Source organism: Dipteris shenzhenensis, chromosome 2 (assembly GCF_047967505.1).
Source record: "Dipteris shenzhenensis isolate YYH24624 ecotype China chromosome 2, Dip_SZ_1.0, whole genome shotgun sequence".
In the NCBI taxonomy this organism is placed as follows: domain Eukaryota; kingdom Viridiplantae; phylum Streptophyta; class Polypodiopsida; order Gleicheniales; family Dipteridaceae; genus Dipteris; species Dipteris shenzhenensis.
Window position 1 is genome coordinate 12833294 of NC_141597.1, and position 26982 is coordinate 12860275.

Below are 26982 nucleotides of genomic sequence, written 5' to 3' on the forward strand. Positions count from 1 at the left end.
CAAGAAGATGCGGATGAACACACCAAGAATTTCAACTGCAAAGAGACTCTCCTATTTACCCCAATAAAGAGGAACTTGTTTGATTTGATTGATCTTCCCCAACCTGGGACTCCATGTCGAGATGTGCTCCCCTCTACTCTACTTGCCTTTTGGCGACTCAATGTGCTAATAAATACTGACTACCATGGGTACCTACTGCTTCATACATATGGTCTTGTTCAACTGTTTCCTAATGTTTCAACTCAAGGATATGGGTTGTTTCTTTTTGTCTTCTGTTGTAATGAGATGAGGAACTTCAATGTATAAATCTTTTGTGAATACAAAACTTATTTTCTACCCAAATTTTTTTTGAAAGTAGCTCTTGTACTCGCTTAGGTGAGAAAGAGGCCTTGATCACAACAATGGATGGAAGATCTCACCTCCACAAGAGTTCAAGGGTTGAGAAGGGGGGTTGTAGGGTTCAAAAGGGGGTAAGGTTGAGAGAGCTAACTAGGAGTTCCATAGTTCAAAGAGGGTTGGAGGGTTTAGGAGGAGTCCAAGGGTGAGGAGTGGAGAGCTTGTCTCCTTCACAACTTCAAGGGGGTAAAGGGTTGAGAAGGAGAATCAAGGGAGGAAGGAGGAGGTGGAAGGAGGAGGAGGAGGGAGAATGGGAGATTGCAAGGTTAGAACATGCTATCACACGATAGTGTTGAGGGAGCATGGACCCAAGGAGATCAAGCACATAAACACCAAAGTGCAATGAACATTGTTGGTGAAGGATTGCTCCTTCCCGTAAGAGGAAGATTAAGAGAGACATAATTGCACCTCTAGTATGCCATTGTTATTGAAGTGATTTTAAGGCATGCTAAGGATAACTACTTTATAATTCTAGTTTTAAATTTATAAGCATTGTAAGTTACATATAACATATACTCATTACACATGTGATACTTAGAAGTGTATGTGTGTATATGTGTGCAAGTATGCATACGTGCATATGTGCTTCTATGCATGCATGCACACATGCGTGCATGTGTGTGTGTGTGTGTGCACGTGTGTATGCGTGTGTGCGTGCATGTGCGTATGCATGTGCATGTGCATGTGCATGCACGCATGTACGAGCCTTGTGCATGTGCATGGTGCCATGCATCTGTGTATGTGGCAAGGTTTTACAAAGACTTTGAACCATTTACAAGGCATATAGGCAAAAATTTCAAAAAATACAATTGTTGATGGTGTTTCATTATTGCGTCATTATTGCAAAAGAGAAATCTTTGTATACAGCCTCCACACACATCTCCTTTTGGAAAACAATTGTAACTCATCCTTATGCCTGTCTGTTTATGAAAACAATAATTCTTTGTATGTATGGAGTGTAAGCTTATCCATTCAGGTACTACAGCCCTGATTGCAAATTACCACCATTGAGTTTGTGAAAGAGTTTGAAGGCATCATCAAGTGTCACAATTTACTTGGCCATATGTGCCATATTGCAAATGGCAAGGTATCACCAAAAGTACAAAAGAAAATGCAAAAAAATTATCGACAATCTTGTGGATGAAAAATTCCATCACATTACTGCTTGAGGGATGCATGGTTGAAAAGTAGTCATTGTGCATGGGAGAACTGTCACATAGATGTAAGTTTTGCTAGCTACTACACTAGTGTGTGTAAAATACCGACATCCATGCATAGAGCATGATGTCACAAATGATCATAGTGCATGGGAGAATTGTCACATAGATGTAAGTTTTGCTAGCTACTACACTAGTGTGTGTAAAATACCGACATCCATGCATAGAGCATGATGTCACAAATGATCATAGTGCAGAGAAATGCTTACTCTGGAGAGAGCAGAACATGGGAAAATGCAACTTAGCATCCCACGCCTATTTCCATGCGCAAATTACCACGTCTATAACCATCCAATTATGTCGAGAGAGAGCAACATTCTTGATCCAGCACTATGAACATTAAGTGACAAAAGGTCCCGTCCTTCAATTCTAATGTTGTGTGACCTTCGTAGTGAAGAATCCAGATCTCAACATGGACATGCAACACCCCAGTTATGCATGCTGCAGACTCCCACTCTTTATAAGTAGATGGATACAAATCTATAAAACAAGTATAATACATAAGAAAGTTCCCAAACAAATGCAAATACTTTGAAGCATGATACTAGTAAGCTGATGAAGGTCAGTTATCACAAATTGAGTAGGCCCAACACCTCTGAGCACCCACTCTCTGATCTTATTGAGATCTTATCTAGATTACTTCATCAACTTATCCATAGGCATCTTCTTCAATCCTTCAACAATCTCCCACAAAGTACATGTAGCTAGGTGGCTCTAGATCTCGATCTTTCATATTGGATATTTGTTCCCATCCATCATGCTTTTAGGTTGGATTTGCGCCCCCCCCTCCCTCTCTCTCTCTCTCTCTCTCTCTCTCTCTCTCTCTCTCTCGATCCAATTACGGTAAGGTGATCCGTGTAAAATAAGTCCTATACTTTTTTTTCAAAAAAGAGACTTCTATTAAGTATTAAAGAAAACCGTTAGAGCAAGCTCCATACGGGAATACGGGATACACCATGCAATGCATGAAAAGCTCAAGAGTCAAAAAGAAAGGATTGGGGCTGATAGTGCCATCTCAATCCGGTAGCAACCTCCGAGAAAAAGGGAGAACCCCTCCAAACTCGAAGAAATACAGTGAACACCTATGATGGTGTATCTTGGTGTCATCCAAGGCCTTTGTGCATCTGGCTCTCCAAATGTGCAAAGAGGAAATGCTAGCCAAAATCTTCCAAGAGGTGTCCACTGAAACATGTGAAGCTCTAAAAGGAGTATGTGGTACATCTTGGAGAGAGCAAGGCTCTATCTCTTGTTGACGGATCGAGAGTGCCCAAGAAGAAGGCTCGCCTTTATAAAACACCTGGGGCCCAGTAAGGGATAACCATGCGACCGAGCCCCAAGTCATGAAGAAAGGGGAAGTATGAAAAACGCTGAGTATCCAAGCAACTCCTTTTCAAACAATTCTCGCTTGATTGCAGTCCCAGAGGCAATGTTGCAGTGACTCCTCTGCAAAATGACAAGGGCAAGTGGGATCAGCCCCAAATCGTGATTTCCACAAGTTCACTGCAATTCCTCCATGAATAGAAAGCCAAAAGAAAAGAGTGATCTTTCTATTGCTAAGGGATTTCCAGAGCCTCCTCTAGAAATTCCTACGTAAATCTGCGGTGATGAAGAAGCTATCCCAATGGGGACTCTGAAGGAAATCCAATCTCTACTGCTCAGCTGAAATCTCCTGGCATTACCAACCGTGAAACGAAAGAAGGGTATCCCTCTCTCTTGGTGCCCATGATCTATCCGCTCCCAAAAGTCCTGTACTTCCAAAAGTGTGTGGCATGCATATCCTCAAACGTGCGAATATGATGACCATGGGATTTTGGAGCCGAAGGTACAAGTGCAAGTCTTGGAATTGGAAGGGAACAATGTCAAGGTCGAAGACAATCTAGTTGTTGAGATTATGAACAATTGGATGACTGTGGGCGAGGAGATCTTGGAGCAACAGGAGAATAAGATGGTTGCTACATTGAAGGGTCGAGTACCAAGTCGTAGGTATCATTGAATGATTCAAGACGAAAGAAAAACCACTCTTACTGAGTTATTTCCTTAGGGAAGCTGTACTTAGGAAAGTTATATATGATATTGAGATCTTTCTTTTGGAGCTCTTGAAAGTGAGCCCATGATCATCATCGTTCCATGGGCATAGAGAAAAAAGGTGATCATTAGTCGTAGGTATCGTTGAATGATTGAAGGCGAAAAACAAATCCTTATTGAGTCATTTCCTTGGGAAAGCTTTACTTAGGGAAGTTGTATATGATATTGAGATCTTTCTTTTGGAGCTCTTGAAAGTGAGCCCACGACCATCGTCATTCCATGGGCATAGAAAGAAAAGGTGATCATTTATATGAATGTATGTTACGTTTATATCACGATCATATTATGATTTGCATGATGACAGTGCATCATACAACTTGCACATGATCTTTATCAATATGTTTACTCTCGAGAGTAAAATTAGCACGTATTAGTGCATCATGAACTTTACAATCTACCAAAAGGAGACATTACACGAGGGAGAGGGGGCAGGATTGCTTGCTTGAAAAGTCCTACCACTCTTCTTGCATGTTGTCATAGAAAGAGAATGCAACACATCCTACTCCACACTTTCCTCTCTACTACCTTGAATGGAGATATTGAAGCTATTCCATGCACTATGCACATGATATATGATTTCGTTTCTATTTAAATACTAGGTGGGATAAACAAGATTGCCATTATAGAGTTACTGAGTATTTTTAATGTTGTGTGTGCATGTTAGGTGTGAATGTGTATAAGCATGCAAGGGTGTATGCAAGATGCAAATATAATCCAATATTCCCTATTCTAGATTCCTAACAAACAACATGCATTGTTTAAAAATATACATGAACTAACAAGATCTTTGCTCTTTTGAACCAAAATAAATACTGATGCGTCTTAAATCTACTGTAGAAGCCCAATATGTCCAAGTAAACTCGTTGTGTACATTTATCAGTTGTTCAACTCTAAACCATTGCCCAAAGCTCGCTTTAAAATGGCCCAACATTGAAGGAAAGCCATGCATGGAGGTGTTCATGCATGCACCACAAGCTCAGCCACATAGTGTTCTCAACTTTCAAATAATGCTGTTACCTAAAATCAGTTTTCTAATTGACATTTAGTTAATGTTAATCACATCCCCACCTTGGCAAGAGATATTTACAAGAGGAAAAACGTGTACCTTCATGACTTCATAGACCTAGAAGAAACACAATTTAACAAATTGCGTCATTGGAAATCATTGACAAGATATCAAGAGAAACTCCGTTGACTAAACTAAAGTAATGTATTTAAACCTTTCTTTTAAAATGAACACCTCCTTCAGTACATAAGCTACACTCGTTACAATATATGAAACCTTTTGTTAAATGGAAACAATGTAAACTGATGGTACTGTTGTGTAAAGTCACAACATTATTTTTCCTCTCCTATGTACACTGGTCTGTGCATAAAGAGAGACAATGAGTGGTCAGAGCCCTTGCCCGCTTTCAATATACCAACCACCAAGAAAGAATGTAGATCTACCTGTAAATTTTAATATTTACAGTAACCAGAAAAGGACATGCCACGCTTAACACATGAGACGAACAGAAGATATGTTGTACAGACTACATTCAAAACGGTAAGCACAAATTTGCAGGCTGGTAAATTATAACAAAGCCAAAGCAGCATAGAATCATGCCGCAGGGTGTCATCCTGGACGAGTCCATGGTGGTGATGATTAATACATCAGATCGTGACCATTGACCATAGTGGGAGTGAAACTTGAATCAAGATTGTGAAGCTGTTCCATCAATTGTGCTTGTCTTTCTTTGAAGAAGTCAAGCCTTGTTGTCAACTCAACCAAAGCAGATGATGCTGCTTGTCGTTGATATGCTCCAGCCGCATTTGACATCTAGCATATATCCAAATCCCATTTTAACAAACCCGCTTGCTCTATCTCGATACACAATTCTAAGACAAATGATCACATTTAGATGACAAACCGGGTATATTCCTAAGACAAAACTGTTTCCTCTGTCCTGATAACAATTCTAAGTACAAGTGGTACCATTTTCCATTAGGGACAGTATAACAATACAGTAATTACCTCCACATCCATAAGGTTCCTCTTCCCATTGTGGTAGATCCCCGTGTCACTTGTCGAAGTACTATCGCTTGTGTACGAGGTCATTGCTTCTAATCGCCTAGAATCTGTGTTGTTAGATGATTCAGACCTGCGCCTCCATGCAAACTGCTTCCCGCCAGCAGATGGCCCGGCCGGAGGTTGTAAATTTCTCCAATTACTGCTAGCTGTTAGGTCTGGTTGAATAGCGTTCCTCCGCAAGTTTAGACCTCTTGTTCTCTCAGCTTTCAGCACCTCCTGCAGACAGATTGTGATTCAACGCTTAGCATATCAATTATGGAGGTTGCCCTAAGCGAATTCTTGCCACCTAACGAAAGACTGGGAAACGCTGTATTAACCACCTTTGCTTCTGCTAGAGCATTGCGTTGTTGTATCACCACCTGCTCCAGAGCCAAAGCATGATCATGCACATTGTGACCCTGTAGCTGCACCGCAGGAAAATTAGGCAAATTACATCAAGTATTAAATTGCAAACAAAAAGTCCACAGTGAGCATCATCTACTATGAACCTTAGGATACAAGATTTATAAAAAAATGGTAGATGTCTGAAAAAATCAAGGCATACAATTCAGTGTTCATCATCAGTCCTGTAGCACATTAAAACAGTCCTAACACTACAAGATTGAGCTTTCCTATGGCCATACTGTCAAAAGCATCTGTTTATAGATGGCAACCAAGTCCACCCAGCTCGCACCATGGCCAGCATCTAGACAGACATTGTACACACCTTGATGGACATTTAGTCTAGTACGTAGTGGACTTCGAGACCTGCATCAGCCAGAAGGACCCTGTTTCTTAAGAGAGTGGAGAGGCAGTCCCTTCTCCGAGCCTCTTACTGGCCTGGTGTGGCATTTACAATCCTTGTTTCTGTCAAGATTTGCATATGCTTACATATTTTGAGTGGTACTTCACCACTATTCTCTCATGCTCTGTATGATGTATCTGTGCCTTGAGTGTTTTGCTCTTGGCAGTTTCTTTCATAGTGATAGAAGTCTTTTTAAAAAAAACAATGTTTTCACCCTTGGAGTTCATCTTGCCATATGCAACTGCTACCAACTTTCCAAAAGGTCCCTCTAGATACTTCATTCTTAAGCTCTGTAATTTGGAACCATGACCCAAATAGCCATTAAATTGACCTGCTTTTCTCGCAAGAAGGCAACTCTTCAGTCCTACTCCATACCTCATGCATCATTCCAGGGCCACAGCTGCACCATCTCAATCTAGTTCCCTTTTCCTTGCACACCTCCATGTCTACTTTTGTAATCTAATGAATGCTCTCATGCTGGGCCATTTGTTTGGAGCGAGGCACACTTAGAGCACAATTTAATTTCAAGCAGATGGGATGTCACTGAGTTGCTACATGAGAGGAATAGATACCCAACAATTTGCAAGAAGAAACGAAGAGGGACCACCAAGTGGCAGAAGTTTCAAATGCCAATGCTATGTACTGGGTTTGTGCATAAACTTGTAGAAGAGGCTGCCCGTGAAGGGCCCTGCATGCTAGCCCATATGGCTATCAAAGTGTGAACCGTGTCACTCCAACAGTGATCCATTAGCGCTTATGTCTGGCTCAATCAGTTTATGTCTGGCTCCATTAGCGCTTATGTCTGTCATTAGTCCAAAAGCACAGAGGTAAGAGTTCTGTATATTTGTTAAGAATGCCATGATTCTCTTCAATCACAAACACAGCTTTTGCACACAATCCGCTGTTGTGTTTCCATCGGACATAGAAGAGAGAGAGTGTGTGCTCTGGAAGGGAGCAGGTTCAGACCAAAGTAGCAGGGATGGGAAACCAGCCAAACCTTCGTTTCTAAGGGAACTCAACTTTCAAAGGGTATGACAGAAACAGTGATCCATTAGCGCTTATGTCTGGCTCAATCCGTTTGAGGTTTACTTTTCAATTGTATAAAGACAACAATTGCTTTCCTCAAGGGAAGCAGTCACCTTGTGGCAGAAGCATAGTAGACCCGAAACGTACGAAACGATTCAGTTCTGAAACTCGCGTTTTGGGACCCCCAAAAAACCCCCAATGTTCAAAAAATCCCAATTTGTCCCAATTTTGGAAAATCTGGTGTCGCGTTGCATTTTTGCCACCCATACATCTCAAATTGCCGCCCTTATACTGAAATCGACCTTCAGCCCATACATTTTCTTTAGCCCGTCCAAATGCAGCATGGACATAAATCATGATTCATGATTCCATGTATCTTTTTCAATTTCGACATATAACCATTGATGCTTGAATCTACAATGAGGTGTTGTTAATTTTCTGATTTAGTACTTAGTAATATGTTGAACAAGCATCCAATTTTAAGTTCTAACTTCTAAGTGACATATCAAATGTCTGTACACTGGGTTTCATGAGTTTTTTTCAAGTATTAGACTCTGGTGGTAATGATCTAAAATGTTTAAATATTTTTGGGGAAAATATACATTTACGTTTTTACAAATGTTTCGGGTTTGCCTCGAAACGTTTCCAAAACCCCGAAACTCCTTGCCTACTATGAATGTGGCACATCATGACATGGCAAGTCATTAATTCTAAATTTTAGTTACAAATTGAAATCACCCAAGGTAGGTAAGGTAGCCCTTCCCTCTTGAGGCACACTGCTTGATGTGCTGGTTTATGCCCTTGAATAAGCATTGATGTAGGTGGTGGCATACAAATAACTGCTATACGATGCATCATAGATGGATGGACTTCTGGGCCCCCTCTATACTATAGTAGATAGACCCAATGGTGTGGACAAAGGAAGAATGAGGCTGTTTTTCGACTCCCCTTGCTTGCCAGTGAATGGCAGAAGGAAATTAATAGCTGGCTAATGATTGTTGCGAACAAAGAGAGGGGCAGCACATTGGAGGCTTCAACTAATATGCTCCTGACCAGACCAACTAGTATCTGGGTTGGTGATTGACCCTCCTTGCTCAACCCCCACCCCCCCCTGTAGGCCATCTTCTGGTGGTTCTAGTGATGCCCTATAGGCCATGGTATATGCCTTGTAGGCATAAGTGTAGGCACTTATAGTGTTAGTGCCTTTTAGGCCACATAGGACACTTACTCCTAGGTCTAGGTACAAGTACTTTGTACTTGTATGTTTTTATCTATCTAAGACTTTGACGTGACGGATGTTCTACTACGACTTCTTGCTACCTGCACTCTCTCTCTCTTCTCTTCGATCCTACAGTGGTATCAGAGCTGGTTTTGCTCTTGTCTTCTAGCTCTCCTCAGCCCCCGAGTCCTCCATTGCTCTTTGGGAGTCTGCTGCCCTGCTGGTCGACACATCTTCAGCTGCTGCAGTTTTTTCGAGGTCTATTAGTCGCCATTTTTTGGTGCTGTAGATCCAGGTGTCCAGCTTAACCTGTTCCGTACTACATACAGTACCTGTGCCGTACAGCCCCGTACGAAACACGTACATCGCCGTACATCCGCATTGCCGTACACGTACATCGCCGTACCTGCACGTGGGAGCCTCCATACATCTACAGCACTTCAGATTCTCATACGCCGTACAACCGTACAGCCGTACAGGCATACTTGAGCTCACCGTATAGCCGTACTTGAGCTGATCGTACAGCCGTACACTATACTTGAGATGTCCGTACAGCTGGTACTTCTCTCGAGACTGCCGTACAGGTGTTGCACGTGTGAAGTCTCTTGCAGGACTTTGGCAAAATTTGGGGCTTTCAATACCTTCAGGAGAGATTCGGGATTTTGTCTGCAATTTCTTTTTGATTGCAGTACATTGAGTCACATTTGCACGACATTGAGTCATCTTATAGAACATTGAGTCACTTTTGCAGGACATTGAGTCAGATTGCAATAAATTGGGTCACACTTGCAAAATCTCAGCAAAATTTGGGGCTTTTCTGCATTTGCCCTCTTTTTGGCCTATTTGCCCTCAATAAATTTGGGGCCTTTGCCAAATTTGCTGTTTTTTGCAGTGAACATTGCCTTTCACAGTCACATTTGGTTCAGATCTGCATTTGCCCTTTGATTTGGGTCTGAAATTTGCTGTCATTTTTGGGACAGCCAGCTTTTTGCAATGATAGCCTTGAGGCTTTTGGGTTTTCAGGTCTTTTTCAGGGTATCACATTTGCTATGGCTGGGAACAATCAAGATTTATTTGGAGTTCTTCGTGAAGATGATAAGTTGGATGGCACCAACTATCCGATGTGGTCTTATCTCATGAAACATATTCTTGTTGCAAAGCATTTGTGGAATATTGTTTCTGGGGCTGATCTGAGGCCAGCCAATGCTACAGTGGTTGCCTCTACTGCTGGTCCTTCTGCAAGGGGTACTCCTCCTGATGCCTCTTCCTCTAGCACTCCTGCTGCTGCTCTTCCAACTCAAGAACAGTCAAGATGGGATGCAAGAGATGCAAATGCACATTCACGCATTGCTTTATCATGCAAGAGAATCATTATTCCACACATCCGGTATTGCACGACAACAAAGGATGCTTGGGATAAATTGGCTTCTCTCTATCAGATTCGCAATGAAGCTCGTGTTGCATATTTGAGAAGGCAATTACAGGAAGTCAATATGAATGAAGGTGAGTCGATGGATGCATACTTGACAAAGTTTAAGGACCTCATGGAACAGCTTGCCAACATTGATGAGGTGGTGCCAAATTCACAGCTTGTCAGTACCACATTGAATGGACTGCCAGATACATATCAAGGGTTTGCTACAACCCTTCGATTAGTGGCCATGGGTAATCCAGACCACTATTCTTTTAATCAGCTAGTTACTTTGCTTTTGTAGGAAGAGCAAAGTAGAGCTAACAGACAAGCCATTATTCCTGATCATGCATTTGCTTCACTGCAGCAGACAAGAAGAGGCAAGGCTTCCAAGCCTATGGGCAAGCCAAAATCTGCGCATAGCAGCTGCAATTCCTCCCATGCATCTAAAAATATAGCAGATAAGGCAAAGAAGAAAAGATGCAACTATTGTCGCAAGCCTGGACATGACATTTTAGAATGCAGGAAGCGCATTGCTTCAGAGAAAAAGAAAGCAGGATTGACAGTTAATGCCTCACATGCTATTGAATCCCATGAGCCAACAGATGCTTCACATGCACATGCTCTTCAGGATGATTGGGCATGGGCTGTCCATTGCTCATTTGATCCATCCAAAGCTGATGCACTCTTTACTGCTAATGATGCTCAATCCTGGTACTTTGATAATGGTGCTTCCACGCATATCACATCTTGCATAGAGTTGTTTCATTCTCTAGCTGAAGCACCTCGAGGGGGGACTGTTACATGTGCTAATAATGCTTCATATACTGTAAAAGGAAATGGAGATGTGCAGCTCACATCCATTTCCAGCCATCCTGTCACTCTGACAAATGTTCTTTTTGTGCCTGAAATTGAAGTCAACTTGATTTCAATTTCAGCAATTGCTACTTCAGGTTTCAGAGTAATTTTTGATGGCTACAGATGCCTAGTATATGATCTTCATAATGACAATGCCATAGTTCTCACTGGCACTTTGCAAAAAGGGCTTTATCACCTTGATCATCATCCAGCTGCACTTTCTATTGAAGCATTGGCTATTTCAGATTCACAACTTGCTGAAACTCATCTTTGGCATGAAAGAATGGGCCATCTCAATTATAGAGCTCTTGCAAAGCTACATTCACAGCAGATGGCAAATGATGTACCTTAGACTCACGCATATCACATCTTGCATAGAGTTGTTTCATTCTCTAGCTGAAGCACCTCGAGGGGGGACTGTTACATGTGCTAATAATGCTTCATATACTGTAAAAGGAAATGGAGATGTGCAGCTCACATCCATTTCCAGCCATCCTGTCACTCTGACAAATGTTCTTTTTGTGCCTGGAATTGAAGTCAACTTGATTTCAATTTCAGCAATTGCTACTTCAAGTTTCAGAGTAATTTTTGATGGCTATAGATGCCTAGTATATGATCTTCGTAATGACAATGCCATAGTTCTCACTGGCACTTTGCAAAAAGGGCTTTATCACCTTGATCATCATCCAGCTGCACTTTCTATTGAAGCATTGGCTATTTCAGATTCACAACTTGCTGAAACTCATCTTTGGCATGAAAGAATGGGCCATCTCAATTATAGAGCTCTTGCAAAGCTACATTCACAGCAGATGGCAAATGATGTACCTTAGACTCACACAGTTTCCAAACATGTGTGTGAGGGTTGTCTTTTGGGTAAGATGCATCGATTTCCTTTTCAAAAGAATTGTCCAAAACTCTCACAAAGGAAATTGCAGCTAGTACACAATGATGTCTATGGCCCAATGAGGACAAATGCCATTGGAGGATACAAGTATTTCATGACTCTCATTGATGATTTCACAAGGTATTGCTGGGTATATCCTTTAAAGGCCAAATCTGAAGTTTTCTTTTGCTTTCAGAGATGGCTGAATATGGTTTAGAATGAATCAGGAAACAAGCTTGTCACCCTCAACACAGATAGGGGGGGTGAGTATATGTCAAAGGAGTTTGATGCATTTCTATCCTCACGGGGCATTATTCACTCATGCACTACTCCTTACACTCCTCAGCAGAATCCTGTTTCTGAAAGGAAAAACAGGTCCACAATGGAGATGGTCAGATGCATGCTTAAGGCCAAGTCTTTGCCCAATAAATTTTGGCTTGATGCAGTAATGTGTGCCAACTATGTGCTGAATAGATCCCCTACACGGGCATTGAAGACTATTACACCTTATGAAGCATGGAAAGGCAGGAAGCCTTCACTTTCACACATGAGAGTTTTTGGGTCTCTTGCATATGTTCATGTACCATCTCAGCTGAGACATAAGCTTGATGACAAGGCAATCAAATGCATATTTATTGGTTACAGCCAGGAGAGCAGAGGGTATCGGTTATATCAACCTGAACATTCAGCTTCTCCTCTTGTGGACTGCAAAGCAAAGCCAGATGTTGACATGTTTGATGCCTTTGAATCTTGGTTACCTCTGCCATCATCAGAGGAGGATTTTGACCAGCAACATGAGCCTCTTGCAGGCCATCCACTAAGCAATAATCAGCCACAACCTCATGCTGATTTGCAGGTTTCTCTTCCGGCACAAAATGATCCCACTACTCATGATGCAGTCATTGAAGAAAGAGCTGTCAATAGACAGCACAGGCAGGTTCCCAGATGGCTTCTTGATACATTGAGGGACAGCAAATAAGATCAGCCTTTTGCTGCCCGGACAAGATCAGGGAATAGACAACATGGTCACTTTCTTGAGTTTGCACTTCTTGCTACAGCTTGCAATGAAGAGCCTTTGTGCCATAGAGATGCTTTTGACAGCAAAGAGTGGATGGATGCAATGAAAGCTGAGTTACAATCTATTGCCAAAAATGACACATGGGAATTAGTAGATCTCCCACTTGGCAAGCATGCCATTGGAACGCGGTGGGTCTACAAATTAAAAAGGAAATCTGATGGCAGCATAGATCGATACAAAGCCCGTCTTGTTGCAAAAGGGTATGCCCAACAACAAGACATTGACTTTGAGGAGACATTTGCTCCCACATCCAGGATTACTACCATTCGATGTGTGATTGCCATTGCAGCCCATCATCATTGGCAAGTGCACCAACTTGACATCAAGACCGCTTTTCTTCATGGGGATCTGCAGGAAGAAGTCTATGTCACACAACCTCCTGGCTTTGAGGTTGTTAATTCTGAAAATAAGGTATGCCGGCTTAGAAAAGCTCTTTATGGTTTGAAGCAGGCACCCAGGGCATGGTATGCCAAAATTCATGCACACTTACTATCCCTTGGTTTTCAGAATAGTCCCACAAAACCCACTCTTTATGTCCGTGGGAGTGGATCTGATTTTTTAGTGCTGATTTTATTTGTGGATGATATGCTCATAACGGGCCCAGATACTCAGCAAATTGCAGCTTTCAAGGCTGATTTGCAGCAGATTTTTGACATGTCAGACATGGGACGGCTCCATTATTATTTGGACATTCAGTTTGCTCATGTTGAGGGGGGTATCATGATGTCTCAGTCCAAGTATATTGGACAGCTCCTTGATCGTTTTCAGTTTGAGGATTGCAAGCCAATCTCTACTCCAGTGGACCCTGGCTTCAAATTCTCAGCTCATGATGGGAGCCCACCATGTGATACCACTCTTTATGAGCAGGCTGTTGGATGCCTTATTTATTTATGTCACACCAGACCTGACTTGCAGTATGCAGTATCTCAGCTCAGCAGATTCATGCACATGCCCAGTTCACAGCATTGGCAGGCAGTGAAGAGAGTCTTCAGATATCTCAGAGGCACTCAGGATTTAGCCCTCTTCAGGGTTCACTTACCATGCATGCTTACACGGATAGTGACAGGGCAGGATGTTCCAACACCGGAGTGTCACATACTGGAAATTGTTTTTTGCTTGGCAATTCATGTATCTCTTGGCTCAGCAAGAAGCAACCAACAGTTGCCACGTCTAGCTGTGAGGCTGAGTACAGGGCAGCTTTCACTGCTACAGTAGAGTGTGTTTGGCTTCGACAGTTACTTACAAATCTTGGTATTTGCCAGACATTCTCCACTATTGTCTACACTGACAGCCAGAGTGCTTTGGCCATTGCGCGTAACCCAATGTTTCATGCACGTACCAAGCATATTGAAGTTCACTATCATTATGTTCGGGAGCGGTTGTCAGCAGGAGACATAGAGTTGTCCTATCTTCCCACAGAGGACAAAATCGCAGATATGTTTACAAAGGCACTTCCTCGTCCCAAGTTCGGAGTCTTCCGACAGGCTTTACACTTGGTTCCCTTTGTTACATGATCTGACATTCCTTGTACATTCATAGCTGGCTATATCCTTTTGGATGAACATGTGCCACCATGACCAGAAACTACCAGGTATTCTGAGACGTTTCCAGAGTACTTCAGCCCATCCCATGGAGGGGGGTTTGTAGGCCATCTTCTGGTGGTTCTAGTGATGCCCTATAGGCCATGGTATGTGCCTTGTAGGCATAAGTGTAGGCACTTATAGTGTTAGTGCCTTTTAGGCCACATAGGACACTTAGTTCTATGTGACACCTAGGACACTTAGTCCTAGGTCTAGGTACAAGTACTTTGTACTTGTATGTTTTTATCTATCTAAGACTTTGACGTGACGGCTGTTCAACTACGACTTCTTGCTACCTGCACTCTCTCTCTCTTCTCTTCGATCCTACAAAACCCCCCCCCCCCCAAAAAAAAAAAAGAAGTTCCCTTAGATATCCACAATGGTTGATAAGCATGTGACTCAAAATGGCCTCATGCCACTGTTAAAACAACGGAGAGATTGTAAGCCCCTTTTCACGTCAGTGGCTCCAGTTCACATACTAGCATAGGAAATGCTGGCACTACTCCCACCAACAAAAGAAAGAAGCTCTTGCCAAGACGAACAAAGGAGCTTCCATTCACCTTATGGTGGATTCATAGCTTTCACAATCCACTCCTTTGTGATCACAACATTGTTTCTTTGAAGTTTGGAGACTTCTTCAATGTATTCCTTTATCAGCCTGGTCAATTATGTAGCTTCCGCCTACTTCAATCAGTTGTTTCCTGTTCATAGCTCTCCTTCCATTTGGTGGTTTCTCTGGTTCTTGCTGTGTTGCCTAGACAGTCTACAAATTGCCATTGCATTATCTGATTGGTTTGACCACTCAATGATCAATAACATTACGCACCATTAACTTCTTTTTGGAATAACATTTCTCCTCTTGATACTGTGTCATGATGCATCTTGAATGTATTTCGGATAAGAGATCGAGCTTCATCAGTGAGCATGCAGGAACAAGAAGAGATTGGATGAGCAGATGTTGCTTTGAATCTCTGATACCAATATGGGAAAGGGAAAAGGGCAGATTTAGAGAAGGCAGAAGAAGATACGAGAGGAAGAGGAGTGGGAGAGAGACTAGGGAGGGAGGGCAGGGGGGTGTAGGAAGCTGAAGCTTGAAGTACATCACATCAAACCGTACCATGCAATGGAACGAATCCAAGCTCACAAACAGTCTCCGCTGATTGAACACATGGAAGCACAAAAAATGGAGCCATCCCAACAGTGCCTCAGCATCCTTGAACACCAATCTTTGACATCCATGGGATCTGCAGCCCTAACTACCTTGCCCAACGCATCTTTTTTATCCTAGGGCTTGATCTAAATACCATCACTCATCTCCCATAGAGAGCTCTTATGTCTCCAAAACTCCAAGTTCCAAATAGGATAGTTATTGCCATCCAGCATCCCCTTCTCACCAAAGTTAGGGCTAGACATGCGAGATGCCATTGTTTCCTTTGTAAATTCCCTGACATAAACTTCAACCAAAATACCTCGAATTCAATGCAAGCTTTACTTGATTACAGCACACCTGACAGAATTGAAGTCACCTCCTCTCCTCAAGCAAGGGCTCCGATACTATGTTGGCAAACATAATACATATATCTCTAGCTCAAAAAGCCAATACCAAGTTAGAACAATGACCTTGCATCAAATGGAACCCTTTGACCTACAAGTTGCCCAAATACCTATCTCACTTTAAAGTAGATAAATAACATAAACAGAACTGAAGATACAAAAGTACAACCAAAACACCATGTGTAGATATGTAGATCAAGTGCAAAACCCGCCCTCAATTATACCAACACCTGATGCAAACGCTAGCCAGTTATGGCACCACTCGGGGCTCCATATGCTATGCGCTCTGCCGTGGGATTCTCCCTACTGCTACGTGCCTCTTTGAAGGCTTTAGCAGCTGCTCAAGGAAAAGCCCTGCTGTTCACTTATGCATTCCCGATTCCTTTCCAGACCATGTGTTGGTCTGCACATTGGAAGCTTTGGCTTGCTAATGTCAAATACCTCCCCAATAGCCGCCTTTTATAGGGCACAAGACGCTTCACTAAAATGGCCAGCTGGCCCACATTTCTCCCCTTTTATAGGGCACAAAGCCCTTCACTACAATGGCCGGCTAGTGTGTAAACTACTCGGTGCTTTCTATCAATTCAGACAACGGATTTTGGAGAGGCGTTTGAATGAGATGATTGCGAGTTGCCAAACACATATACTTGAACTTAAGAGTTTGCAATTAAGCTGGAATTAAGACTTATACAGCTTAAACACAAAGTCACATCATTGGAAAATGCAATATGATTGAGGGGCCAAGACGGCCCCCCCCCCCCTTATCCAGGCTCACTTTATTCTTGAAAATGGAGATACAAGACCAAGGTGCAATGCACCTTCCAAACTGATGAACTCAGTGAAAACCTAGGACCTAGATACAAGACTCAAGAGCATATGTACAAGGTAGACAACAAAAAGGAGGACTCCAAGCTCAGGTTTCAACTCTTGGCTTGCCCAATCCACAAGGAAGAAGCCTGCAACAATCACCACTTACATCCAACATTAGAGACAAGCACTACTTTCTAGAAAGATAGTAGAAACAACATGAAATAGTGCTGTAAATGAGATAAACTTGACAATACAGGCTCCCTTCGTGACTTGACCCTTTTGTAGATGAAGTCCTTGATGCCTCTGAAGCTACCTTGGGTGAGGAGAGTGTGGAAATGGGGCTGGAATGAGAACAGCTTAGAAAAACAGCCTGTAGGCTAGAGAGAGAAAGCTTTTATGGAGTGATAGCTGTAGAGAGAGAGTGCCAATGCTGATCCCAAGCGAGGGGATGTAAGAGAGGAGCTGCTGCTGTTCCAGAGGTGCACAGAAAGGCAGATTTCTGCAAGGGAAATGGGCTGGAACAGTAGAGAGAGAAATTCTGCAGTAGAGAGAGAAAGACTGCAGCAGGAGAGAGAAAGGGGCTGTGGCTGCTCCAGGCTAGGAGAAGGAAAGAGTATGCTGCTGCTGTTCCAGAAGAGCTGAGAGGGGGCAGATTTCTGGAGAGGAGGGGCTGGAACTGTAGAGAGAGAATGTGCTGTTGTAGAGAGAGAAAGTGCTGCTGAGGCGAGAGAATGGCCTGGGGAGAAGCTGGTTGCACCCAAGGAGCTGGAGAGGTTCCGCTGCATCATCCAAAAGGAGGGAGAAGAAAAGTGACGAATTTTTCATGTGAGGAATGAAGGGGAGAGGCCTTCTTTTATAGGCTCAGCCCCCCCCCCCCCGGCCTAGAGTGGAAGGTGGACACTTGTCCCAGATTTTTGGTGGGCTGCAGTCCCAAAGAGGACAGCCCACAACCTGCCCCAAATCTACCAGATTTGGGGCCAAACACTTGGCCTGCATGCCCTGCCACTTGCCATGCATGCTGCCACATGTGTGGGACAGGTGGACTGACCTGCCAGCTCAGATTCCATGTGGCAGTCTGCCACGTGTCACTCCCAAAAACCCTAAAAATTTCAAAGTTGTCAGAATTCAATTCTGATCACACCCACGGGTTCCTAACAGCTTAGACTATCTATTGACGTACTCTAACGTCATAATTGAGCCATACTGAGCTCATTTGTTTGTCGTCTTATTTTGTATCTCCATTACTCTTGGCATGCTACCAGGCCCACACCCAAAGCTCACGGAACATTCTCTTGAATGGTTCCTAGGTCGGTATGCAATCTGTGCATTTGATTGGTCCCATGTTTGGGTACTCACGTGGGGTGTGGTTTCCAGATGTCCCTCTCAAAGAGAGGCCATCACTCTTGTGGGTCACTAATGCCCATAACCCCAAGCAAGGGGGTCCACCCTCAAATGCTAGACCTAGTCCCCATTGTCTGTAACTGAATAGTAGGAAAACATTTCATTTCTTAATAAGCATACTATTGAAAAACAAAAAGAAATAGTACCAAGTAAGTGGATACATGTTGAAGCAAGATGACATAGTGTTTCATGCCCTTAAACAAGCACACTGATATTAGCATCACTTTAAAGAGAGTGCAAAATGCACATATTAAGATGACCACATGCTTCTCAAACTTATTTATATACCTCTAACTCCATAGCTGAACAGATCCTTTATAGGGCTTTTGTTCGGTATGTAACATGTCTATTGTATTCACAGTTTTAAGGAATGTGAGGGATCCCGTGCACATTAGCCTTTGAACCTTCCTGAATTACAGTTTCATATCTCAATCCTCATCATAAAAGTCTAAGAACAACATAATTTTGTCCTTCTAACTATTGCAATTTTTGGGGATTCACCATTTTCATTTCTACGCTTCAACTTCCATTCTCTTTATTAGGGTTCCATGGTTGACGATCCAAACACATTGGCTCATAGGTTTGGATTGAAATTTCTAAGATGTTATTTCCCTCAACTAGGTGTAATCATGTGGCTCGCATCGATTGTCTTGCCTTGTAATTTGAAAAGAGGCCAGCTATTGAGGCTTGACAGTTTCCCATGGAAGCCTACACAAATTTCAACAAAGCAAGCACCCTCAGTGGAGCTTGGGTGATTTTACCTGTATAGCACACTAAATGCATTAGATCACAATGGATAATTTAGACAGCAAGGTGCACACAACATAGATAAGGCAGCTTGGAAAGCGAAGGCCAACCTAACCTTGGACAAATATCGTCCATATATCAGCACACACAACAAAGGGGATCTGAAAGCCTTCTATGTGCAGTCACAATTCCTCTTCTGTGTGCACTCACAATTCCTCTACCAGTGTCCTCTTCTTAGCCCATCTAGCTATATCAGCTATTATGCTTCTTGGAAGGCTTGCCAAGACAACTACTATATTCCATAGGCCTACATGAGGCTGCATTAGAATTTTGTGACATAATTGCAGTTTTTTTTGAGAGAGAGGGGGGAGAGGGGGGGTAGAATTTTGTGACATAATTGCGGTTTTTTTTTTGAGAGAGAGGAGAGAGGGGGGGGGGGATGATGCGTAGTTTGCAGCCATGCAGGGAGGGGTTGGGAAACTGGCAGGCTGGAGGGTGTAAGTGATGCTCAGCCAAATTATCAATCCAAATATCCACAAGACACATTCAGCAAGCGCTCTCCCTCTTTCTTTCTGAATCAACAGAGAGTGTTTGAGGTATGGAATCCAAACTTTTTACAAGGCTTAGTCATCCAAACATGCACATGCAATCAACATATTAAGACAAAGGAGATAGAAATACACCTCACTATTTTGATGGCTCTCATGGTGGCAAAGAGCAAGTGTAACGTCAAGCTCTTGTTGAAGAGCATTTCTGTAAAACAAACCACAGGAAAATATGTCACCTTAATCTCTACTACTTAGACGACTGATTTATTTTTCAAGAAATCTATACTTGCAAGAACATACAATAATCTCCAAACATTGAGTCCAAGAAAACATTGTGTTTTTCTTTTGGGTGTAAAAGATAAGGACAATTGAATTTTACCACATTTGTTCTTCGTCCTCAGATCTAAGGAAACTGATAGATTCTCAAAATCAGCAGATAAGTATGCATAATTCATTCCAAAGAAGCAACCATTATGAAGTAAAACAGACTCATGTCCTGCTTAAGTCATTTGGTAGAACTATACTTCATTGATGATTACTCTAGGAAGACTTGGGGATACATAACGGCACACATGTAACACCCCAAAGCAAGAGAAAATCATGTACCCTTTTTCATGTACTTAATTATTGTTTACGTTTTTCTTACTTTTAGATATATATGCATTGTGTATTGGTCAAGAATGCTGACTTCTCCAAGACTATAACTAGAGGTGCAATTGAGAAGTTGGGGTTAACTCAAGACCAATGGTCCAATTGCAATGCTCCTTCAAGTTAGGTGGCCTCCTTATTAATTGAGCTTAGGTTCCATGTCTAATCCTCAGTAACCGGGGCAGATATCAGCGCATGAACATAGGAGTCACTAAAAAGTTGGGATAACACACCTTAATGTAAGTATGGCTTTGACTATGTGAGGCAGTACCTAAGATTTAGCAGGCAAGCAACACAATCATAAGAGGTTGTAGGCTAATGCCGTATGCAATTCTCTCAATGTTGTCATTCACCATTAGGCACTACTTGACTGTGCACAACTGCTTGAACATATCGACCACGCTTTTATAGCATGGCTGAGAAGTGAGAGTCTAGCGAACCCCAATTCCCTCTGTCGCTAGGTCTCTATATATAATCCAAGTTTCATGCATGTTATATCAATGTATGATGTGAATGGTTTCGACTTCTCTACCCTCAATTTCAGGTCGTTCTTCACTTTATCTGATAGAAAGAAGCTCACAAAAGATGGATGCTCTGTAATAGGCCCTGTACCTACTCTCTCAAGGTGAATTCAGAAGTCGCTGTTGTTTTGAGTTCTAGCCTCTACATCAGGTTATAGGCAAGGTTTCTCTCAGATTTTGGAGTTGATCTCCTAGACATCTCTCTCTTTTCAAGAGCTTGCCTACTCCTTCTCCCAGCTTAAGCCTCTACAAGCTGCCTTCTTGAGCTATTGATTGTTTGAAGGACTATTTCTGTATAAATAGAGTTCTCATATAAAGAAGCAATCTTTTGTGAATATGGTGCATCCTTGCCCTTGTTGAGCTAGTGTCTAGTGCTTCATTGCATGGTGTTTGCTTCTACATTGAGCCTTGTACTCTCTTTGAGTAAGGTGGTATTTTGCTTAATACAAAAGGCCGAACGGATGGGACCTTCACCCCTCAACTTGACTCACGTGGTTTTTCTTTAAGTTCCCTGCTATCAAGTGCAAAATAATTGAAGCATCCTAAATCACTAAGAACTCTGTAGGCAGGTATTCTCAACTCTCACAAGTATCATAGCTTTGGTTTTCCCAAAGCACTCCTTACTGATACTTAGTAATTGTGAAATCTATTTCTATCCCAAAGTTTACAAGAGAAGTGGGTTTCTGTCCAAGTTAGATCAAACATGCCAGTAATACTCTCCCAGTATTAGTTACATGATTGGAATGCACATAGTTGATGGTTATCATTGCCTGGGGTATTTCCTTATTCTCTCTAGTTGTGGTCTTGTCAGTCAGCCCACCTGTGTTGCTTTTGTGGACTATCTTTGTGTCCCTTGTTCAGGTTTTGAGTGGCTTCGTGTGGATTTGTGTGATTTGTGCAAAGTTGGATAGTCCACCCTATTATGTAAATACACTTTCACAGACCAATCTAACCTTTTTTAAGACATCAAGATTTTGATAGCCACCCAAAGGACTTGTTCCTTAGGATGGTTGGTACTGTGACAAGTGTAAAAGCTAGAGGCAACATTGGCACTCAAAGACCAAACAAGGGCATCTTGCCAATGAACGGATAAACAAATAGCAAAAGAGTACCAATGCTGATGCGATATTAAAAACGATGATTCCTTGCAAGGCACGGGCAAGACTTCTTAAGCATCCATAAAGCAACAACTCCAAAGAATTTTGGACTAAATTCTAGGAAAGAAATTGCCGTGTCCCATTCATGACCTGGTCTTTAAAAAGCCTACACTACTACCCTGTATGATGTCTAACCAACAAATACTTGATGCGCTAGGATTCCTCACCTTGCTAGCTCTGTACTCTCCACCATATCTATAATACCCCACGTAGATAGCCCCAGCAAACCTGGTTGTACTACCCTAATCTCTGTTCTTGAGCTACCGTAAGACCATCAAGGGTTAGAATACAAACATAGGACACATTTCGTGGGGGTAGTGCATTACCACCCAACCATAAGTCCACCCAACAATAAGTCCTCGCAAGTACTCCCGGATAAGACTACGCCGTCTGTGCACAAATGCCTTTAGGGAGACATAGGTATGGATGGGCTATATCCTAGCTGGATATTCTCAAGAGGCCTCACTCTCAAGAATCCCCAAATGAGCCAAGACTCACACTTAATATGCATAGGATATCTTAAATGTCTCAACCCTAAGACTATGCTAACTATTCCAAGTCTAACTTGTCCTATGATTGGGGGACATGACCCTAGGTTAGCGGGCACCATAGCACATGCGGTACTACCTCACATACAGACGACGAACAATTCCTTCGAGGCATGGAGCACATTAAGGGACATGTATGAGCTCAACAATGAAACAAGGATCTTGGACCTTGAGACGGAGCTGTATGGCATGAGCATGGATGAAGGGGATTTAGTACAGGATCACATTACCAAGATGAAGGTGTTGCGGGATCGGCTAGTAGTAGTTAGTCAAAGGACAAGCTTGGCCAAGATGGCAAGGCTATTGCTGGGAATGCTCCCTCAGAGCTATAGTAGTTTTGTTACTACAATGATTGTAGGGCAGAGGGCGGCGCCAGTGATGTTCGACGAGCTCAAGATAGGAGCAAAGCCAAGGTAAGGGTAAGCTTGGCAAGAGGGACAAATCTGACGAAGGAGCCGACTTTAGATGAAGAAAACAAGAAGAGGAAGAAAGACAAGAAATTCTTTTTGTGATAAGCCATGGCATTTTGTGAAGGACTTCAAGAAGAAGAAGGCTGATCATAAGAAGAAGGGTGCCAGCTCAGAGTCAAAGGAGTCAAGTGCCAATGTGGTGGTCAGAGAGGTACTTTTCTTAGTGGATCTCTCGGTGTTGCTGAGTTCAAATATGCAAACCCCGAAATTATGGTTAGGATGTCCGACATTGAGAGATGGTCAGAAGAGGAGTTGGAGACATTTGTGAAGGTTATGGACAACGATGAGTACTTGGAGCCATACGGGTGCTTGGCTGGTGTTATTGACACAGAGGGGGATTCTTTGACAGAACCTGAGGACTCAGAGTCAAATAAAGGCTGTGACTTAAAGGGGGCTAGCACAGAACTACACATGGAGACTTACGGTGAGGTAATCTGGATTTATTGTTGGGATATAACTTCTAGAGTATGCTATTTGGTTGTAGACCTTACCAGACGGAGAACGGGTTGAAACAAGCCTTACCAGACGAAGGAAGGGTTGAAACAGACCTTACCAGACGAAGGACGCGTTCAAGTAGACCTTGAAAGCATGGTGCCTGGAGGACTTAATGCTATTCACCCATCACGAGGAGGACTCTTAGAGGATACTGGTACTTGGAGTGCTCTAGTTCGAAGGCAGGTACGTGACTGAAGGTGGTGGTGCCATCAAGTGCTACATTGGATGGACCGGTGGGCTTATGCGGGGAATCGGACGTGGCGAAGGAGCCACTAGACGAAAATCCAAGAAGCGATATCGACACCGTTATCATCCAAAGGGCTACATGGAAGCTACTGAAGCTTCTTCATCGGTAGAACAGCATTGGACCAAGATGTGCTAGTGAGAGGGGGTGTTGGATTACTAGAGTTTACTTCCCCATCTGCGAGCCCCCAAATGAGGAGTGCATCGGGGGGTGGACCATAGGGGAAAAGAAAGGCGTTTGGGGCTGCCACATGGACAGCAAACAGGCTGCCATGTCGGCAGCACAAGGGGAGGAGTACCTGGTAGAGAGGACACCTCCTTGAGGGCAGATTTGAGGCAAAAGTGCCACATGGTTGTCCATGGGTGGAGAGGGACAAATTGCGCAGGGAATCCAGCAGGGTTTGCAATCAAAAAGTGTTAGCACTCAGCCCAGGTACAAGCCTTGTAGGTTAGGTCAACTCTATGACTTGACTTCTCTAGTCAACCATATGGTTGACTTGGGGGCCATATAGGCCACCCTTTGTATTTTCCTCTTATCCATTTGAGTACTATGTTTTGCTCCAGCTTGTTGTTTGCTTCCCGCATTCCACTCCCGTTCCATTGCTTCTTGCACCCAACATTGGTATCAGAGCAGGTTCTCTGGCTCCTACCTGCCTTCCCTTGTGCTCTCCCATTACTCCTACCTGCAATTTTGCTCCAGCTCAGTCCGGTGCCTCATTTCATCGCCAAAAATCTGTTTTTTAAGCAAAAAACAGTCCAACGACTGTTTTTTGACTTTTTGAGGTCCAATTTCAACGTTTTTTGAAATTTCTGAGCTGCCCGCATACAAACCTGTCCCGCACCATTCCGCTCGGGAAAAATTAGCCCGTACGGCCGTACGAACCTATGCGGACAAGTGCACCATCGTCGATGCTGCCAGGAATCCGTACGACTTGTCAGAAGTTGATTTCGAGCATTTTTGAACAGTTTTTGGAGGTTTTTTGCTCAAATTTGGACTCTTTTCCTTCCTCCAGGTGCTCCAACCTGCTCTAGGACCATTCAGTTGGGATTCTCTCTCTCTCTTGACTCAGTTTGCACACATTGCAGTGACATTGAGGTGATTTTGCTCTAAAGATTGGGGCTTTTGTGTCACATTTGCAGATTTTGCAGTGACATTTGCTCCTTTTGGTCACATTTTGGGGCTTTTGTAGTATTTGCCCTATTATGACTTCATTTCCACTCCGACACTAGGGATTTTGGATCTATTGCTGACAGATTGCGGGATATTTTTAGATTTGCAGGTTATTTTCACATTTGCTTTCTTTCAGGAAAATTTAGGGCTTTTGGTCATTTGCCCCAAATTTGACAGTCTTGCCCTTCTAGAAATTGGGGGTTTTGTCAATTTTGTTAAAATTTGCAGTGACATTGGCTTGGTACAGCCAATTTTGGGCATTTGGTAGACACTGACATGCAGGAACATTAACATTGGCTTGGAAATGGAGCACATTGAATCACATTTGCAACTTGCAGCACAATTTGGGGCTTTTCCTAATCGGCATGCCCTCTTTTTGGCATATTTGCCCTCTCAGATTTTGGGGCTTTTGCCAGATTTTTCGTCCATTGCAATGACATTTGCTTTATTCACCTCAATTTGGGTATATTATGCATTAGCCCCTTGATTTGGGCTTGTTGTCTTGTCAGGATTGAGGCACGCAGCCTCCATCTAGGACATTTGCAGCTCAATTGACCTTTGGATACATTTGCAAACATTTGCCCCTTGTATTGGGCTGATATTTTTGCAAGACAGCTATCTTTGGCAGGGGGTCCTTTGAACAGACAGATATTTTGCAGGTCATATTTTTGGGGACAGCATGTGCATTTAGCTCATTGTTTGAGAAGTCAATTTTTGGTTTGTCACTGCCTGACAGTTGCTGTCATTTTCGGACAGCCGGCTCATTTTGCAGTGAAAGCCTTGAGCCTACTCTCGAGCACACATTTTTCCTTCAGGGATTTATTTTTTCCATGCAAAGCAATGATTGGATGGGCATGTTCTCAGTTGAGGACAAGCTTGATGGACCCAATTATCCCATGTGGTCATACATGGTTAAACATTTGCTGGTTGCCAAAAAATTTTGGGGTATTGTCTCAAGATCGGATCTTTGACCTTCCTCTGTGGCATCCACTTCTGCTACTACTTACACCTGGTGTAGCTGCTACAGCCACTTCTGGATCTACTGCCACCTCTCGATCTACTACTACTCCAGCCACACCTACACCGGAATAGGCGAGATAAGATGGTAGAGATGCCCAAGCACATTCTATCATTGCTTTTTCAGACAAGAGACATATCATTCCTCACATTAAGTCTTGCAAAACATCAAAGGTTGCGTGGGACACTTGGCTCACCTTTACCAAGTTTGCAATGACGCACGTGTTGCTTTCTTACACAGCATATTGGAGAATGTCAAAATGGAAGAGGGGGACAGCATGGATGCATACTCCCAGGTATAAAAAAGAACCTCATCTCCATTGCAACCATATCCTTGAATGGCTTTCGAGTGCTCTTTGATGGTTATCGATGTGCCGTGAATGACAACCAGTACGACGACATCATAGTACTCACTGGGTCACTTTATTCTGGGCTATATCATCTTGATGTTTATGACAAACAACCTGCTATAGAGGCAAATTTGGTGGCTGAATCTGTAATTTCAGATTCCCACTTATGGCATACGAGGTTGGGTCACCTCAACTACAGAAGCTTGGTTAAAATGCATTCACAAAACATGGTGGTTGCTCTACCGGTTAAACATGTTTGTGAGGGATGCTTGTTGGGCAAAATGCACCGTTTCTCATTTCCAAAGGATGGGACAATTGGTGTATCCAGGAAGCTTCACCTTGTGCATAGTGATGTGTGCGGGCCGATGCGAACATCATCTCTTGGGGACTACCTTTATTTTTCTACCTTTGTGGATGACTACACCAGATTTACTTGGATATATGACATGAAGGCCAAATCTGATGTGTTCCCATGCTTCAGACATTGGCTTGCCATGGCTGAAAATGAATTAGGGAACAAGCTCCTTACTCTATGCACTGACAAGAGGGGAGAGTACATGTCCCATGAAATTCTCTGATTTTTTGGCAGCTCAGGGTATTATTCATCAATGTACAATGCCTTATACTCCGCAACAGAACGGGCTGGCAGAGAGAAAAAATCGATTAGAGATGGAAATGGGCAGGCGCATGCTCA

The 26982-nt window shown here is 42.9% G+C and overlaps 1 protein-coding gene across 2 annotated transcripts in view; it reads right to left on the reverse strand.

The window, feature by feature from the left end:
* Nucleotides 1–4942: 4942 nt before the first annotated feature.
* LOC147904347 (rho GTPase-activating protein 7-like) overlaps nt 4943–26982 on the reverse strand; it is a 72398-nt gene continuing 50358 nt past the window's right edge. Inside the window, exons 20-23 of one of the 2 annotated variants that reach the window (XM_087386066.1) lie at nt 19804–19873; nt 6090–6173; nt 5713–5985; nt 4943–5517 (exon numbers count right to left, since the gene is read on the reverse strand). In XM_087386066.1, the coding sequence (XP_087242192.1) occupies nt 5344–5517; nt 5713–5985; nt 6090–6173; nt 19804–19873 (601 nt within the window). In that variant the 3' untranslated portion in view covers nt 4943–5343. Of the gene's footprint in view, nt 5518–5712; nt 5986–6089; nt 6174–19803; nt 19874–26982 lie in introns of those variants that run through there. The other variant, XR_015542236.1, reaches the window with a different exon arrangement.